The sequence below is a fragment of the Eriocheir sinensis genome, unplaced genomic scaffold, assembly GCF_024679095.1.
Source record: "Eriocheir sinensis breed Jianghai 21 unplaced genomic scaffold, ASM2467909v1 Scaffold275, whole genome shotgun sequence".
NCBI classification, from domain to species: domain Eukaryota; kingdom Metazoa; phylum Arthropoda; class Malacostraca; order Decapoda; family Varunidae; genus Eriocheir; species Eriocheir sinensis.
In genome coordinates, this window is record NW_026111582.1 from 125,001 (window position 1) to 143,851 (window position 18,851).

The window sequence follows — 18,851 nt, forward strand, 5'->3', positions numbered from 1 at the left end:
TTACACCATTGATTAGGTTCCAGTACTTAGTGTTCACGAGCGTTATTGTTGTTCAGAAAAATCAATACGATGCTGGCTATACGAGCGCGAAAAATCTCAAGGGGTCGGAACGTATAGGGTTAAGGCAGTCACTTAATAACAGCGACTCACTGATATTAGGAGACTTTAACCTCCCCATATCGATCAAGGCGACACTGTCAGGTACAGAAGGCGAGTCACATAGAATGATCGAATTTCTAGAAGAAAATTATCTAAGCCAAATGGTTTCTGAGCCAACTCGACAAAATAATATACTCGACCTTGTTATAACGACCCAAGATAACCTTGTCAGTAGTGTCACGGTAGGAGAACACCTCGGTTCTTGCGATCATAAATTAGTGCGCGTCGACATTAAAGCTCAATCATCAGAGACTGAAAATAAAGTAAAGGTGTCCAATTTCAAAATAGCTAACTTCAGAAATCCGACAAAACTAACAGAAATACAACTATCAGATGACGGCAACGTAGAGGAAGCCTGGCTGTTTTAAAAATCACTTACTCACTCAGCAGAACACATTCGTCCCCTTGTGCGAGAAGCGAAATAACACTAATAAAAGCCCACCGTGGTTTAATAGCGAAATTAAACAATCAGTCAATGAGAGAAAATTGTTTTACAGGTTAAAGAAAGAACAAAGCACGCCCGAGAACATTAGACTTTATAATGATGCCAGGCGACGAGTAAAAAGACTGGTAGGTCAGGCAAAGCGTAGATATGAAGAAAATATTGCAGCCAACTGTAAAAATAACCCGAAATCTTTCTTCAGTTACATAAACAACAGAAAGGCGATCAAAAGTGGTATTGGACCTTTAACAAACAGCGACGGTGCACTAGTGACTGACAGCCATCACATTGCAAACCTCTTAAACAATTACTTTTCCTCGGTGTTTAATACTAACAGTCTTCCTCTCGCTACCACCAACACCAGTACTATTGTAAATCTCGAGCATGCATTGCCTAATTTTGAAATAACAACCGATGAAGTCCTTAAAGCTCTCCATTTACTTAAAACAAATAAAAGTCCTGGACCTGACAAAGTATATCCAACTCTGCTGAAAGAAACGAAGAGCGAAATACTCTCCTCCCTCACAACCGTATTCAATAATTATGTCCTTGCGACAAGGCATCGTCCCTTCAGATTGGAAAAAGGCTAACGTGACACCGATTTTCAAGAAAGGAGACAAAAAAGTACCAGGTAATTACAGGCCCATTAGTCTAACTTCGGTTGTAGGTAAGCTACTTGAGGGCATAATTAGAGACAAAATTGTGAGTTATCTTGAAAGCCACTCATTGATTGGGGACTCACAACATGGCCTCCGAAACAAAAGATCCTGCCTATCAAACCTATTAACCTTTTATAACGACCTCTTCACTGTTTATGACGTAACCAAATCACTGGACGTAGTCTATCTTGATTTCTAGAAAGCGATTGATAAAGTCCCGCATCATAAATTACTTTACAAATTAAAGCAAATAGGTATTGACGGTCAAGTAAACCAATGGATCGCGAATTGGTTGAGCAACAGACAACAAAGAGTAGTGATTGACGGATTTAACTCAGAGTGGGCGCCTGTCACTAGTGGCGTCACTCAGGGCTCGGTCCTTGGCCCAGTGCTCTTCATTATTTACATCAACGACGTGGATGTTGGACTCAATAACCGCATTAGTAAATTTGCAGACGACACAAAGATTGGTAACTCGGTTCTCACTGACGAAGACAGGCAAAGCCTCCAAGAGGATTTGCACAAAATTTCAGCTTGGTCGGATAGATGGGAGATGTCCTTTAACGTAGACAAGTGCCAGGTCCTTCAAGTTGGAACGAGGAATAAGAAGTTCGAATACGAAATGCGCGGCGTTAAACTCAAAAGCGTTCAATGCGTCAAAGACTTGGGGGTAAAAATCGCGTCAAACCTCAAATTCTCACAGCAATGCATCGATGCAGCAAATAAAGCGAACAGAATGTTGGGCTTCATTAAAAGAAACTTTGTATTTAAGAATAAAGATGTAATACTCCCGCTCTACAACAGTTTAGTCAGACCCCACTTGGAATATGCGGTACAGTTTTGGTCCCCCCACCATGCAAAGGATATTGCTAAATTAGAAGGTGTTCAGCGTCGGGCAACGAAAATGATCCCTTCCTTGCGCAACAAATCCTACGAAGAAAGGCTTTCTACCCTTAACATGTTCTCTATTGATAAACGTCGCCTCCGAGGAAAACTGATCGAATGTTTTAAAATACTTAATGGTTTCACGAATGTAGACAGATCAACATTGTTTATGATCGATGACAGTCTGCGCACGAGGAACAATGGCGTAAAACTCAGATGTAGACAAGTAAATTCAGACTGCACAAATTTTTTCTTCACCAACGTTGTAGTGCGATAATGGAATAAGCTTCCACCATCAGTGGTCCAGTGTAACACGATTGACTCCTTCAAAAATAAGCTCGACCGTCACTTCCTTCAACTTAATATCAACTAGAGTAGAAGTGCAACGTTTTGGAGCCTTCTGATTAATGTAAAATCACTTAGGTCTAAGGACAGACCACCAAGTCTGGACCATGGGGTCTGTGTGGTCTGATTTTCTATGTAAATCTCTCTCTCTCCTTCTTCCTCCTCCTCCTCCTCCTCCTCTTGCAGATCACGGCTCTACAGCAGGCAACCTCGTAGCCTAGTTGGCCAATAAGCTTTCTGTTGCCTGTCATTCCATGTTGTCCCCCTCTACCCGCTCCCACCCCCGCTGCTTCTTCCTCTTCTTCCTCTTCTTCTTCTTCTTCTTCTTCTTCTTCTTCTTCCTCTTTCGCTGCCTCTTCTTCTTCTTTGCCTTCTTCTTCTTCTTCTCTTACTCCGACTGCCTCCACCCCTTCTTCATCTCCCTCCTCCCTCTCCTCCACCCTCCCAGGGGTCCGGACGAGAGCCATGGCCCGCAAGGTGAGGTCTTGTTCTTCTTGTTCTTCTTCTTCTTCTTGTGTTACCGCTTGCACTGCGTGCCCCTCCATCTCCTTCTCGTCCCCCTGTCCTACTTCTCCTCCTCCCCCCCCTCCTCATCGTCCTCCTCCCCCTCCCCCTCCTCCTCCTCCTCGTCGTCCTCCTCTTCCTCCTCTTCCCTCTCCTCCTCCTCCTCCTCCTCCTCCTCCTCTGCTTCTTCTTCTTCTTCTTCTTCTTCTTCTTCTTCTTCTTTTTCTTCTTCTTCTTCTTCTTCTTCTTCTTCTTCTGCTTCCACCTCCGCTGCCTGCTCATCCATCTCCTCGTCCCCTCGTCCTCCTCCTGCACTCCTCCTCTTCCTCCTCTGCTTCTTCTTCTACGCCTTCTTCGTCTTCTTTCCTCTCATTCTTCCTCCTCCGCCTCCTCCTCGCCTCCTCCTCCTCCTCCTCCTCCTCCTCCTCCTCCCCTTCCGCCTCCTCCTCCTCCTCCTCCTCCTCCTCCTCCTCCTCCTCCTCCTCCTCCTCATCATCTTCTTCTACTTCTTCTTATTCTTCTTCTTCTTCTTCTTCTTCCTTCTCTTCACCTCCTTCTTCTTCCTCCTCCTCCTCCTCCTCCTCCTCCTCCTCCTCCCCTAGCTTGCAGGCGTAGACGGAAGACCATCTCCCAGCCGTCTCCTGTGAAGACGGATCACATTTCAACGGATCAAGGCTCAACACCAAGGTTAACATAAAACTGGTGGGTGACAGCATTGTTAGAGAACGACTGACTGAGTTCTGTGGACGAAGTATCAAGAACAGGAGACGCTACTGTATTCCTGGTGCAAAACAACAAGATATAGAAGAAGCGGTAGACCTCGTCTCAGACCGCACGGAACAGGACACACTCTTTGTTTTGCACGCTGGCACGAACAACGTTCAAACAATGCCCACGGAGGAAATTATAGCTGACTACCGACGAGTAATCCGCCGCTTCAAGGAAAAGTCACGCCACATTATTGTCTCCGGGATTCTTCCGAGAATAAACGCCTTCACAGGCTTCCACAGAAAGGCGTCGAACATCAACAACAGATTGAAGCACCTCTGCCAGGACGAGGAAGTTTCGTTCACAAGTCAGTGGGATCATTTCTATGATATCCCCGACCTTTTCCGTCCTGACGGTCTTCACCTCAATGCGATTGGCTCAGCACGGCTTGGTAGGTTGCTGAACGAGGAGGTACTTTTGTACTCAAAAAACTCCGAGCGCGGGAGGGGCACCAAAGTATCATAAACAACCAACCAGTAGGGACCGCTCATTACACACCAGGGCCCCCAACTGAAAACACAAGCAAACACCAGACTACTGTGCCTCGAAGCGTTGAAGTCAAGAAGGACATCTCTGTCCTATACACCAACGCGCGGAGCTTAATACCTAAACGGGATGAGTTACTTGCCTATGTTGACGTAGAAAGTCCGGACGTGATTGCCATCACCGAAACGTGGGCCACCTCTGACCACCTAATGACCGAATTCTCAATTCCGGGATATGAGAGCTTCTACAAAAACAGACTTCACAAGAAAGGAGGTGGTGTTATATGTTTCGTCAAGAACAAATACCCTGCCGTGGAAGTAACCAAAGGAGACTCAGAGAAATATGACACTGTATATATTGAACTAGAGACTAGCAAGCACAACAAAATAACGATTGGAACCGTTTACAGACCTCCAAAGCAACAAGCAGCGGACGACGAAGCGCTGTACGAGGAAATTCACAATATAACACAAAACAAACAGTCGGTCATTATCGGGGACTTTAACTGTTCCAACATTGACTGGACCACGATGATTGGAGATCGGGAGGGTAACAGATTGCTCGAAATGTTAGAGGATACTTTTCTTACTCAGATTGTTACCCAACCGACAAGGGAAAATAACTTATTAGACCTAGTACTCATGAGTGATTCAGATCTCACACGTGAATGTCAAGTCGGCGAAAAACTGGATGGTTGCGACCATCACCTAATTCGCCTAAAGATCAGAACAGACCATGAACTCACCGAAAACACGTCCAAGATTCCAGACTACAATAAAGCCAATTTTAACTTCGCTCGTGAGCTGCTAACCCAGACAACTTGGGAACCCATGAACCTCAGTCCGGTGGACGGCGCGTGGAACGGCTTTAAGAACAAACTCCTGGAGGTAAAGAGAACAACTGTTCCCATGAAGACAAGGAGAACAAATAATGCCACAAGCACACCATGGATAACTACCCAAGCTCGACGGGCGATTAATTTGAAGAAGAGAAAATACAACTTGCTAAAGGAAAACAGCACTGACGAGGCACGCGAACAGTACCCTCAAAGCCTCAGAGCTTGCAGAACACTCATTCGCCAGCGTAAACGCTACTATGAGAAGCAAATTGCACGCGAAGCCAAGTCCAACCCGAAAAAGTTCTTCACGTATGTAAGAACCAAAAAGAAGACAAAAAGCAATATCGGTCCCCTAAAAGATGAAAGTGACGTACTAACACAGGACAGTAGACAAATGGTTAAAATCCTAAACAGGAACTTCACGTCTGTGTTCACGGTCGAGAATACCCAGTCCGTACCCGAGAGCCCTTCCCCACCGATGGGAATCACTACCCTAGAAATTGGCACAATCGACGAACGGGATGTGAAAAAGTACCTTGACAAACTCGAGACAAACAAGTCTACCGGACCCGACGACTTGTCACCCAGGCTGCTCAAGGAACTCAAGCAGCAAATCCTCAAGCCACTCACCGCCATCTACAATCTGTCACTAAAACAAAACAAAGTCCCGAAAGACTGGAAACAAGCGAACGTAACACCGATCTACAAAAAGGGAGACAAAAGTGTGGCCCTAAACTACAGACCAATCAGCTTGACCTCATTGGCGGGAAAAATCCTTGAGAAGATCATCAGAGACAAACTCGTTAGGTTCCTTGAAGACAACAACATCATTTCCGATGCTCAACACGGTTTCAGGAACAAGCGCTCATGCTTAACCAATTAATTGGACTTCTTCCAAGGTATCTATGAAAACGGGGATAATCATATCCCCAGTGATGCTATATATCTAGACTTTCAGAATGCCTTTGACAAAGTGCCACATGAAAGACTTCTCAAGAAACTTAAGTCGGCGGGACTAGGCGACGATCTGACAGCGTGGATCAAAGACTGGCTCACTGAAAGAAAACAACGAGTTGTACTCAACGGACAGGCCTCCGAGTGGCTCCCGGTCACAAGTGGAGTGCCACAGGGGTCAGTGCTGGGACCCATACTTTTCATCATATATATCAACGACCTAGAACTAGGATTAAAATCCAATCTTTCAAAATTTGCCGACGACACAAAGGTGGGTGGGAAGGCCCTCACGACGGCAGGCTGCGAAATTATCCAGAGAGACCTGGACCAGTTCACTCGTTGGTCAGAAAAATGGCAGATGTCCTTCAACACTACCAAATGTAAAGTAATGTATATCGGTTCCAGAAACAGCAACCACATATACCACATGGGTGGCGAACCACTACATGTTGTGCAAGAGGAAAGAGACCTCGGGGTCACCATCAGCAGTGACACGAAACAAACAAAACACTGCAAGTCCGCCTGTAAGAAAGCCAATACAATGCTTGGGTTCATATCGAGGAACTTCGAATACAAGACGCCGGGAGTTATGTTATCCTTGTATAATTCGCTGGTAAGGCCCCACCTGGAATACGCCGTGCAATTCTGGTCTCCTAATCACAGGAAAGACATTGAAATACTTGAGAGAGTACAGCGCCGCGCCACGAAGATGATACCATCACTGAGGACGAAACCCTATGAAGAACGACTCGAGCGACTCAACCTCTTCACGTTGGAAAAGAGACGACTGCGGGGAGACATGATACAACTCTTTAAGTACCTGAACAAGCTCAGCAACGTTGATCACTCCAAACTCTTCACGCTACAAACTAACCTGAAAGCAAGAAACAACGGAAAAACAATTCAAGCAAAGCGATGCAATACCGACATCGGCAGGAGTTATTTCTCGAATAGAGTTGTTCGCCACTGGAACAGCCTTCCTGCAGAAGTGGTTAGCGCAGAGACCATCAACTCCTTCAAGAAACGCATTGATCGCCACTTTGTTGCAACGGGTGTGAACTGAACGTTCCCAAGAGTAGGTACACAAGTGCTTTAATCCTTCCCTGCAAGCCACTCCTATGTCAAACGGATTGATTAAATCACTGAACGCAGGCAGCCTAGTCATGAGCCACCAGGCTTTCTGCTGCCTGCTAGTCCATGTTTCTTCCCTCCTTCCTTCTTCTCTTATTGATTGTTATTCACACAGGTTTTTGTTATTCACACAGGTTATTGTTATTCACACAGGTACGAACGACGTCACCACGACCCGGTCTGAGGAACTCCTGGAGAAGTACCGTAGGCTCATCCAGCAGTATAAGACTAAATCCCCTAACATTTTGATTTCAGGAGTTCTACCACGGACTTGGGCGGAGAGCGACTTTTTCAGTAAGGCCTTCAGCCTAAACAACCGCTTACAGACTGTAGGGAGCTTGACGTGGAGTTCCTAAACGCATGGGACAATTTCTATGGACAAAATGAGCTCTTCCACAGGGACGGATTGCACCTTTCTCCCATCGGGGCAGCCAGACTCGGAAGGCTCCTCAACGAAGCAGTGCGTGTCATCCGAACAAAAATCGAGTCACGGCCACGTCCCTCCACCCCACCCGTGTAAATAGACGCCGTGCATCGCAACAAACCCGTAACCGTGATCCCGCAAGTACCACCACCTCTATTACTAAGCCTCTAGATAACTTAAAAATCCTTAGTTTCAATGCGCGTAGCCTAAGAAACAAATTTGATGAACACGGGTGTGTTTGAGATGAGTTCATTCCCGACTAGTTTCGCTTTCGCTTCTTGAGAGGAACTGAGGTGGCTTTTTTTTAGACAGAGAGAAGAGGGGGAAGAATTAGAAGAGGGTGGGTGAGGAAGGTAAAGAGAGAAGTAAAGAAGGAGTAGGAGGGAGAAAAGAAGGCGGGAAGTCCACCTATCTAGGGCATTTTATGACACTTTTAGGCTTACAATCAGTTCATGAAGCTGAAGTTTGGTTGATACATTGTTTGGCACGTAGTCGACGTTATGTTCACAACAAGTCCTTACATGTTTGATTTCGGAGGAGTCACGATTGTGTTTACATATGTGTTTTTGGGTGTAACGTGTAGTTGTGGTGTTTGCGTATAGCTAGCTAGCCGAGTGTGGATGCAGTGATTCTGAATTTGCTTCTTTGGGGTGGATCAGATTCAGTGGAATAGCGGTGCAGGCAGGGAGTTTATTGCGGCAAGGCTGCTTGGGAAGGCTCTGTTGTACCTGAGTATGTTGTTCGCGTTGTCAGTGAGGGTGTTGAAGTGGTGTATGTTGATCAGGGCAAGTCTTTGCCATATTTTTGTGGCTGTGTTGTGTATACGCATGTTGAGCGGGAGAGTGTTTGTTTCTATGTGGATTTGCTCTGTGGTCGTGGCGTATGGGTGGTATTGGTTGGTGGCAAAACGTAAGGCTGTGTTCTGGACCCTCTGGAGTTTAGCGAGTTGAGTGTTACTGAATGTGTGTGTGGGTATGGGAGGGTAATCAAGGATGGCAGGATAAGTGTATTTACAAGGTGGGTTTTTATGTTTGTGCATGGGCATCAGCTTAAATCTGTATAGTTTTGACGTACTGGCATACTTGACTCTATTCTGGACATGTTTATAGTAACCATTTGTAGAGATGTGGAGACCCAGGATTTTGCCCGTTTGTTGCGTGTGGTGTGTCATTTGCAATAATCAGTTGTTCATTGGTATAGGGAGCCGAGCTTCATGACAGTGAATTTGTTGGTGTCGGTTTGTATTCGCCATCTCGACTCATAGGAGTTAAGGGAGTCAATCTCCCGGGATGTTGAGAGATGAGCCACCTGAATTGACCTCCCTGGATAGCCGACGATTTGAGTGACATCGTCGGCGTATGAGATGATCTTGCCTCTGAGTAGGGGAGGGGTATCTCTGGTGTAGAGCGAATCGTGTCGGGGAGAGCACACTGCCCTGAGGGACACCGCAGCTCAGGTCAAAGCTGTCACCGAGGTAGTTTCCAACTCTTATTCTCGCCGACCTATCATCTAGAAAGTCGCATATGAGCTTTTCGAGAATGATAGGAGGTCCGAGGTGTAAGATTCTTAGGTGCCAGACTTTGTCGAAGGATTTGGTGATGTCTCTCAGGACGAGATGGCACTGTCCCCCGTCAGCTTTCTGTTGGGCGACAGTCTCGGTCACAGGAGCAAGGACGTGCGTGGCTCCCCTTCCTGGGCGGAACCCAGACTGTAAGTCTTTGTCGATGTTGGAGTCTTCAAGGAATGTCCTGAGTCGGTGGTCAAGAATTCACTCAAATATCTTCCCCGGCACTTCAAAGGGGGATATTGGCCTGTAGTTAGCGGGGTAGTGAGGTTTTTTACCAACTTTTGGTATCAGCCTCAACGTGGCCTTCTTGAGCTTGTCAAGGAAGTAGCCTGCTGAAAGGGCGGCATTGAGAGTCTTTGTTTAAGTATGCAATGGCTTCAAGGAGAGGTGTCTTAAGATGGTTTTATTTATGCCACTTTGTCCTGGGCATGTCTTTTTCATGCCTTTGATTATGGAAAGGATGTGTTCATATGTAGTTTCAAAAGTGAGGAAGTAGTTGTCAGAATTAGTCTGCTGGCGTCTGCATTGACGTGAGGGGAAAGTCTATGGAGTTTATTGGCGAGAAAGTCGCGTAATTCAGTCTCTGTTTCTTCGTCGTCCCAGTCTTCATCCGCGTCACTGAAAACGTCTTCGCAGTGATTTCTGTGTAGCGTCTCCTTCTCGTTGTTGTCGTACACTTTGTCGCGTGTTGGGGAGAAGAGGTTTTGGGGATCGTCGTGTCGGTTCCCATGAGTTCTTTTGTCTTACGCCAGAAGGTGGCTGGGTCATGGTATAGTGAGGCTGTCTCCGCAATGACCTCGCCCCAGTGGGCGCGGCTGTCGCTCTGCAAGTGTTGTTGTAGCGTGAGTTGGAGCTGTTTGTGGCGTCTATAGAGAGGATAAGTCCAGCCGTTGGTGTTGGCCTCATGCTGTATGGCTTTGTGTTTTGCTATTAGGGTGCGTGTCGTGTGACTCAAGTGAGAGTGTGTTAGAGTTTTGTGGCGTGTTGTTGGAATTTTGTTTTTGACTGCGGTCACAACTGTGATGTACCATTCTTGAAGATACGTGTCGATGTAGTCAACCGAAGCTGCGGGTTGACGGGAGAGTCCCTGTGTTTTTCAGCGATATCTGTGAGAAATTGATCCCAGTTGGCCTGGTTGAAGTTGGGTCTGGGGCGTGTGGGGATTTGGATGGGAGTAGAAGAGATGGTAAGGAAGACAGGGATGTGGTCGCTCATGGTGATGGGGCCTTGAGTAATGCTGATATTGTGATAAGTGTTGTTGTTTGTGAGGATGATATCCGGTGTTGTGGCTGTGTTGTGAGCTATGTATGTGGGGAGGTGTCGGCCTATGTGTGAATGGTTCGTTGATTAATCAGGTGTTGTATTTGTCTTCCTTTGGTGTTGGTATGCGTGTAGCCTAGTATCGGGTGGTTGGCGTTGATATCGGCTATCATGTACACAGGGATCTGTCTCCTGAAGATACGAAGATGATGACCTTGCCCGTGCGAGTGGTGATCTCCACCGCGAGGGCGTCAGAAATGAAGTCATCAAGTAATTTAAAATGTTGATTGTGCTTGATGGCGATCGCAGTGCCGTCTGTGTGAGACCCTCGAGGAGGGCGGGGCGACTCGGCTGTTGGGAACAGGAGCCAATGGGAGTGGCTCAACCCTCGAGGAGGGCGGGGCGACACGGCTTGGAGGAACAGGAGACAATGGGAGTGGCTCGACCCTCGAGGAGGGCGGAGCGACTCTTCTGGAGGAACAGGAGCCAATGGAGTGGCTCTACCCTCGAGGAGGGCGGGCGACTCGGCTGTGAGGAACAGGAGCCAATGGGAGTGGCTCTACCTCGAGGAGGGGCGACTCGGCTGTGAGGAACATGAGCCAATGGGAGTGGCTCTACCCTCGAGGAGGGCGGGGCGACTCGGCTGTGAGGAACGGGAGCCAATGGGAGTGGCTCAACCCTCGAGGAGGGCGGGGCGACTCGGCTGTGAGGAACGGGAGCCAATGGGAGCGGCTCAACCCTCGAGGTGGGCGGGCGACTCGGCCGGCTCCCGCTCCAGGAGACGGCGCGCCTCCTGGAGCGGGAGCCAATTGCTTGCCTGTTTTATTACACTGCAATTATATATTTCATCTAGGGCAGAGGTCGGCAGCCGGAATTCGAGAAGAGACAATTTCTTCAAACTTGACAAAAAAGCAGTGCTGCTGGAGCCGCAGTGTATATTATGAATCGTAATTATGAAACCTTCAAATTTTCCTCCTCCATATGAATTAGTAATAGTACACCCATAGACAAGGTCATCAATTACACGATATTATTCTAGTGCTTGCCCATTCTCCCCCCTCTCACCCAAAGCAGGTGCAGGGGTTTTGGTGGGAACACGAAATGCGTCGCAGTCGTGTAGCTTTTGAGCTTGGGGGGATTAAGAATGTCTTCGATGAAGGGAAAACCCTCACATTCGGGGATTTTTTTATCACGAACGGAAACCACGCGATTTCCCCCATGCTCGCTTCGTTCGCCACCCTCCCCACCCAACCCATGAACCTATGCTGCCCTTAGCCCCCAAAAAACAATATACCAAAATTACGGTCATGGGCAAGGTTCTTCATTCCAAGTCACTGCCGCGGGAGTCGTTTTCTTTGCACCGTGTTTTGCTGCTGACTGCTGTTGTTGGTGGTCATGCAAACTCTCGTACCGCACCTCCAAAACTAGACGAAAATGTAACAATGAAAACCAATAAATTAACACTTTGATATATTAGGTTACATAAATTACAAAAAAAGAGCGAGTACACACAGCTTTAATAATGTGCCTGATCTATTTACGCTAAACCAATAAAAAATGCACCGTCAAAATTGATCGATGGCGACTCTGGCAATGATAATAGGCTCGTCCGATCAGAAGGCGCTATTTTGAAAGTCACTGTCTTGGACCAATCAGAGCACTGCCTTAGCATGGAGGGGGTCAGTTCAGGTTGGATACCGAGTGTGCAGGTGTTGTTTTGAGTGGCGGGGCCGTGACGGGAAATATAAGCAAACCTGAAAAAGAGGAGGGAGTCAGTTGAATACTTGGACTGTCACAAACTATCACGGCAGGAACGAAGCCTCAGTAGAGAGGAACAGATTCGTCCCCTATAAAGAGCAGGCTTGAGGTAAGAGAATGGGAGGGAGGGAGGTTGTTAGGTAATGTTTTTTTTTTTCTTTTTTTGTAACAGCAACAGATGGATAAGTTGGCCTATGTACTGCGCGTTGTCTGTGTATGTTATCGTAATTCTCTCTCTGATGATGATGGCTTCACCGTCGTGAATGGAGGAGCCAAACCAGCCAGACAAGCGATTTATCCTGTTCATTGCTTCAACAGGTTTGCCATTCTGGAGGAGGAGGACGAGCAGGAGAGCACCTTCCTGGTGGGTGACTCCATGATTCGCCAGCAGGTCGTTGAGTTCTGCGGCAGAGTTCCTCGTCGAAGAAAGAACTATTGCTATCCTGGTGCTGGGATCGACGACATAACTGCTGCTCTTGAGGAGATCTCCTCCCAGGCTACTAATGATTCACTGTTTGTTATTCACACAGGTACGAACGACGTCACCACGACCCGGTCTGAGGAACTCCTGGAGAAGTACCGTAGGCTCATCCAGCAGTATAAAACTAATTCCCCTAACATTTTGATTTCAGGAGTTCTACCACGGACTTGGGCGGAGAGCGACTTTTTCAGTAAGGCCTTCAGCCTAAAAAACCGCTTACAGACTCTTTGTAGGGAGCTTGACGTGGAGTTCCTAAACGCATGGGACAATTTCTATGGACAAAATTAGCTCTTCCACAGGGACGGATTGCACCTTTCTCCCATCGGGGCAGCCAGACTCGGAAGGCTCCTCAACGAAGCAGTGCGTGTCATCCGAACAAAAAACGAGTCACGGCCACGTCCCTCCACCCCACCCGTGTAAATAGACGCCGTGCATCGCAACAAACCCGTAACCGTGATCCCGCAAGTACCACCACCTCTATTACTAAGCCTCTAGATAACTTAAAAATCCTTAGTTTCAATGCGCGTAGCCTAAGAAACAAATTTGATGAACTGAGATGTCTTGCTCTAACAGAAAATTTTGACATAATTGCTATAACCGAAACATTTATCGACACCACAAATATTGATTTAAGTTCCGAATACAACATAGATGGCTACAGACTCTTCAACAAAGATCGTGTAAACTGTAGAGGCGGTGGCGTCGCCCTTTATGTCAAAAGCAATTTGCAACCCACTGACAAAACACCGGGAAACAGTAACGTTGAACATTTGTGCGTGCGAGTAAACATTGCAAAAGTCAACTTAAATATATCTGTCACCTACAGACCTCCCGGGCAATCACTCGATGACGACCATGAAATGTACAGCGTCTTAAGACAGTCACTTAATAACAGCGACTCACTGATATTAGGAGACTTTAACCTCCCCCATATCGACTGGGCGACACTGTCAGGTACAGAAGGCGAGTCACATAGAATGATCGAATTTCTAGAAGAAAATTATCTAAGCCAAATGGTTTCTGAGCCAACTCGACAAAATAATATACTCGACCTTGTTATAACGACCCAAGATAACCTTGTCAGTAGTGTCACGGTAGGAGAACACCTCGGTTCTTGCGATCATAAATTAGTGCGCGTCGACATTAAAGCTCAATCATCAGTGACTGAAAATAAAGTAAAGGTGCCCAATTTCAAAAGAGCTAACTTCGTAGAAATCCGACAAAAACTAACAGAAATACAACTATCAGATGACGGCAACGTAGAGGAAGCCTGGCTAAGCCTTAAAAATCACTTACTCACTCAGCAGAACACATTCGTCCCCTTGTGCGAGAAGCGAATTAACACTAATAAAAGCCCACCGTGGTTTAATAGCGAAATTAAACAATCAGTCAATGAGAGAAAATTGTTTTACAGGTTAAGGGAAGAACAAAGCACGCCCGAAAACATTAGACTTTATAATGATGCCAGGCGACGAGTAAAAAGACTAGTAGGTCAGGCAAAGCGTAGATACGAAGAAAATATTGCAGCCAACTGTAAAAATAATCCGAAATCTTTCTTCAGTTACATAAACAACAGAAAGGCGATCAAAAGTGGTATTGGACCTTTAACAAACAGCGACGGTGCACTAGTGACTGACAGCCAACACATTGCAAACCTCTTAAACAATTACTTTTCCTCGGTGTTTAATACTAACAGTCTTCCTCTCGCTACCACCAACACCAGTACTATTGTAAATCTCGAGCATGCATTGCCTAATTTTGAAATAACAACCGATGAAGTCCTTAAAGCTCTCCATTCACTTAAAACAAATAAAAGTCCTGGACCTGACAAAGTATATCTAACTCTGCTGAAAGAAACAAAGGGCGAAATACTCTCTTCCCTCACAACCGTATTCAATATGTCCTTGCGACAAGGCATCGTCCCTTCAGATTGGAAAAAGGCTAACGTGACACCGATTTTCAAGAAAGGAGACAAAAAAGTACCAGGTAATTACAGGCCCATTAGTCTAACTTCGGTTGTAGGTAAGCTACTTGAGGGCATAATTAGAGACAAAATTGTGAATTACCTTGAAAGCCACTCATTGATTGGGGACTCACAACATGGCTTCCGAAACAAAAGATCCTGCCTATCAAACCTATTAACCTTTTATAACGACCTCTTCACTGTTTATGACGTAACCAAATCACTGGATGTAGTCTATCTTGATTTCCAGAAAGCGTTTGATAAAGTCCCGCATCATAAATTACTTTACAAATTAAAGCAAATAGGTATTGACGGTCAAGTAAACCAATGGATCGCGAATTGGTTGAGCAACAGACAACAAAGAGTAGTGATTGACGGATTTAACTCAGAGTGGGCGCCTGTCACTAGTGGCGTCCCTCAGGGCTCGGTCCTTGGCCCAGTGCTCTTCATTATTTACATCAACGACGTGGATGTTGGACTCAATAACCGCATTAGTAAATTTGCAGACGACACAAAGATTGGCAACTCGGTTCTCACTGACGAAGACAGGCAAAGCCTCCAAGAGGATTTGCACAAAATTTCAGCTTGGTCGGATAGATGGGAGATGCCCTTTAACGTAGACAAGTGCCAGGTCCTTCAAGTTGGAACGAGGAATAAGAAATTGACTACGAAATGCGCGGCGTTAAACTCAAAAGCGTTCAATGCGTCAAAGACTTGGGGGTCAAAATCGCGTCAAACCTCAAATTCTCACAGCAATGCATCGATGCAGCAAATAACGCGAACTGAATGTTGGGCTTCATTAAAAGAAACTTTTTATTCAAGAATAAAGATGTAATACTCCCGCTCTACAACAGTTTAGTCAGACCCCACTTGGAATATGCGGTACAGTTTTGGTCTCCCCACCATGCAAAGGATATTGCTAAATTAGAAGGTATTCAGCTTCGGGCAACGAAAATTATCCCTTCCTTGCGCAACAAATCCTACAAAGAAAGGCTTTCTACCCTTAACATGTTCTCTCTTGAGAAACGTCGCCTCCGAGGAAAACTGATCGAATGTTTTAAAATACTTAATGGTTTCACGAATGTAGACAGATCAACATTGTTTATGATCGATGACACTTTGCGCACGAGGAACAATGGCGTAAAACTCAGATGTAGACAATTAAATTCAGACTGCACCAAATTTTTCTTCACCAACGTTGTAGTGCGAGAATGGAATAAGCTTCCACCGTCAGTGGTCCAGTGTAACACGATTGACTCCTTCAAAAATAAGCTCGACCGTCACTTCCTTCAACTTAATATCAACTAGAGTAGAAATGCACGTTTTGGAGTCTTCTGATTAATGTAAAATCACTTAGGTTTAAGGACAGACCACCAAGTCTGGACCATGGGGTCTGTCTGGTCTGATTTTCTATGTAAATCTATGTAAATCTCTCTCTCTCTCTCTCTCTCTCTCTCTCTCTCTCTCTCTCTCTCTCTCTCTCTCTCTCTCTCTCTCTCTCTCTCTCTCTCTCTCTCTCTCTCTCTCTCTCTCTCTCACACACACACACACACACACACAGCCAACACTGCGCAAACGGTCACATGTGCATCAAAATACACACACACACACACACACACACACACACACACACACACACACACACACACAGCTTGGTAGGCTGCCATGGCCATGACTCTACCTCTGTAGGGTTACCCGTGGGAAGTTGATTCTTAAGAATTTTTTTTTTGACGTGATGCGTATCCTTGGATTTGCAACAAGTCTGTGGTCGGCCGTAAAGAACTCAGCACTCCGGAAAACCCTACAGTTCTGGAGGATGCTCCAACGAGTACTAACAAGGACGTGATCGACCTGCCTTGCCACGCCGCCAGCACTGCTGTACCAAGACCAGCGGCGAGGCTCGCGTCTCTATAGGCAGGAACCCGGCACGTCCAATGGAGGGAAGGATTAGTCAGGGAGAGGGAGGGAAGGATGCAGCTCGGGGCGGCTGAGTGCGCTGCGTTACGTCATTGGACGAACATCAACTGTTGAGATAAAAAAACAGACTATACTCGAACTAACAAAGGCCTTTTGAACACCCGTTATTTATCTCGTATCGGGAACAGAAAAAAGACATCTGGCTATGGAGGTGCAATGGTTTCTTGCTTACAAATCACATCAGTAATGTAGTAAATGGCATGAAATATTCTTCCGGTGCAAGGCTATTTCGAGTATTGCCTGTGTGAATTACACGCAATGACTTATAAAATACTTGTTATTCACTCTTAGAGAGCCAGGTGCCTTTGTATGTACCTAAAATGAGATGGATTGCAGGCATACAGGAGGCCAGTGTTCGGTCGACTGTGGTCTGACTGTGGTGTTCGATACAGGCGTGTGTGTATGACCCATACGGCATGTTATGGCATGTTTGGGTCTGATGGTTTTGTGTACATAAACAGTCAAATATATTATTGTAAAAATAACTTGAATATTTATCACAACAGTTGATTTTCAGGCAATCGCGCTCGGCAGTGGACGGGTGGAAGGAACCGACTGTAGTGATGTTAGCAGTGATAACAATGTTAGTGGCAATAGTAACAGTCGTGACGATGTCAGGAAATACATATGAACAATAGTAATGTTAGTGGCAATAGTAACAGTCGTGATGATGTCAGGAAATACATATGAACAATAGTAATGTTAGTGGCAATAGTAACAGTGGTGATGATGTCAGGAAATACATATGAATAATAGTAATGTTAGTGGCAATAGTAACAGTCGTGATGATGTCAGGAAATACATATGAACAATAGTAATGTTAGTGGCAATAGTAACAGTCGTGATGATGTCAGGAAATACATATGAACAATAGTAATGTTAGTGGCAATAGTAACAGTCGTGATGATGTCAGGAAATACATATGAACAATAGTAATGTTAGTGGCAATAGTAACAGTCGTGATGATGTCAGGAAATACACACAAATACTCAACATTACACATTAAGGTAATCATAATAAAAATAATAAAATTATAATAATAATAATAATAATAATAATAATAATAATAATAATAATAATAATAATAATAATAATAATAATAATAATAATAATAATAATAATAATAATAATAATAATAATAATATTAATAATAATAATAATAATAATATTAATAATAATAATAATAATAATAATAATAATAATAATAATAATAATAATAATAATAATAATAATAATAATAATAATAATACAACGATAACATTAAAAAAAATAATAATGACAATGATTTTAATTACAATAATAATAATAACTGATAAAAACAGTATCATTAGTGATGATATAGCGTCTTCCATTTAGCGTAACCCCTGATAGATATAGTCCCGACAACCTAAGGTTTGGACGCCATTATTGGCCCTGTTTTCGCCGCGGTTTTCAAACGCTAGCACACGCTCTCGCGGCGAGAACAGGGCCAATAATGGCGTCCAAACTTAGGTTGTCGGACCTATCTATCAAGGACTACAGATCACGACCCAGAAACGGGTTACGCTTAATGGAAGACGCTAATAATAATGATAATAAATGTAATAATCTAATACAAATGATAGGAATGATAATGATTATGATGATAACAATATTAATAATAATAATAATAATAATAATAATAATAATAATAATAATAATAATAATAATAATAATAATAATAATAATAAAAGAAACATCAACAACAACAACAACAACAGCCCCAGCGCCAGTACTCACCATGAGACGCAGGCAGCGGGCGGCGTCCATGTGCACCGCGCCGCTCTTCTTGGCCAGCCAGGCCTCCACGGCATGGTGGCCCTGCATCGTGGCCTCGTCCAGCGGGGTGTTTCCGTCCCCGTCCTCCGTGTCGAGGACCGTCACGTCCTCATTCGTCAGCAGCTTCACCGTCTCCAGATACCCTTCCCGCGCAGCCACGTGCAGGGGTGTGCTGCCATCTATGGCCGTGGCCATAACGTCACTGACGGCAAGGAGTACACGCACACAATCAACCTGGCCCCGCCATGCAGCCCAGTAGAGGGCCGTGGCTCCTGTGTGGGGAGGGGGAGAGACAGACACGCCTTAGTGCCTGGCAGCGACCATTACGTTACCAGACAGTGTCCTGGTGCCGCCGCATCACACACTGCGCGGCAGCCACACCGGAAGCTGTTGAGAATACTGCTGATCCTGGTGACGGAAGGCAGAGAGGCCTGTTGTTGGCGGCGATCTCAG

At 45.4% G+C, this 18,851-nt stretch overlaps 1 protein-coding gene across 1 annotated transcript in view; it reads right to left on the reverse strand.

Annotated features, from left to right (window-relative positions):
- LOC126991414 (ankyrin-1-like) overlaps window positions 1-18,608 on the reverse strand; it is a 74,119-nt gene extending 55,511 nt beyond the window's left edge. The window contains exon 1 of the mRNA XM_050850181.1: window positions 18,360-18,608. Coding sequence (XP_050706138.1) covers window positions 18,360-18,593 — 234 coding nt within the window. The 5' untranslated portion in view covers window positions 18,594-18,608. The remainder of the gene's footprint in view (window positions 1-18,359) is intronic.
- Window positions 18,609-18,851: the final 243 nt, after the last annotated feature.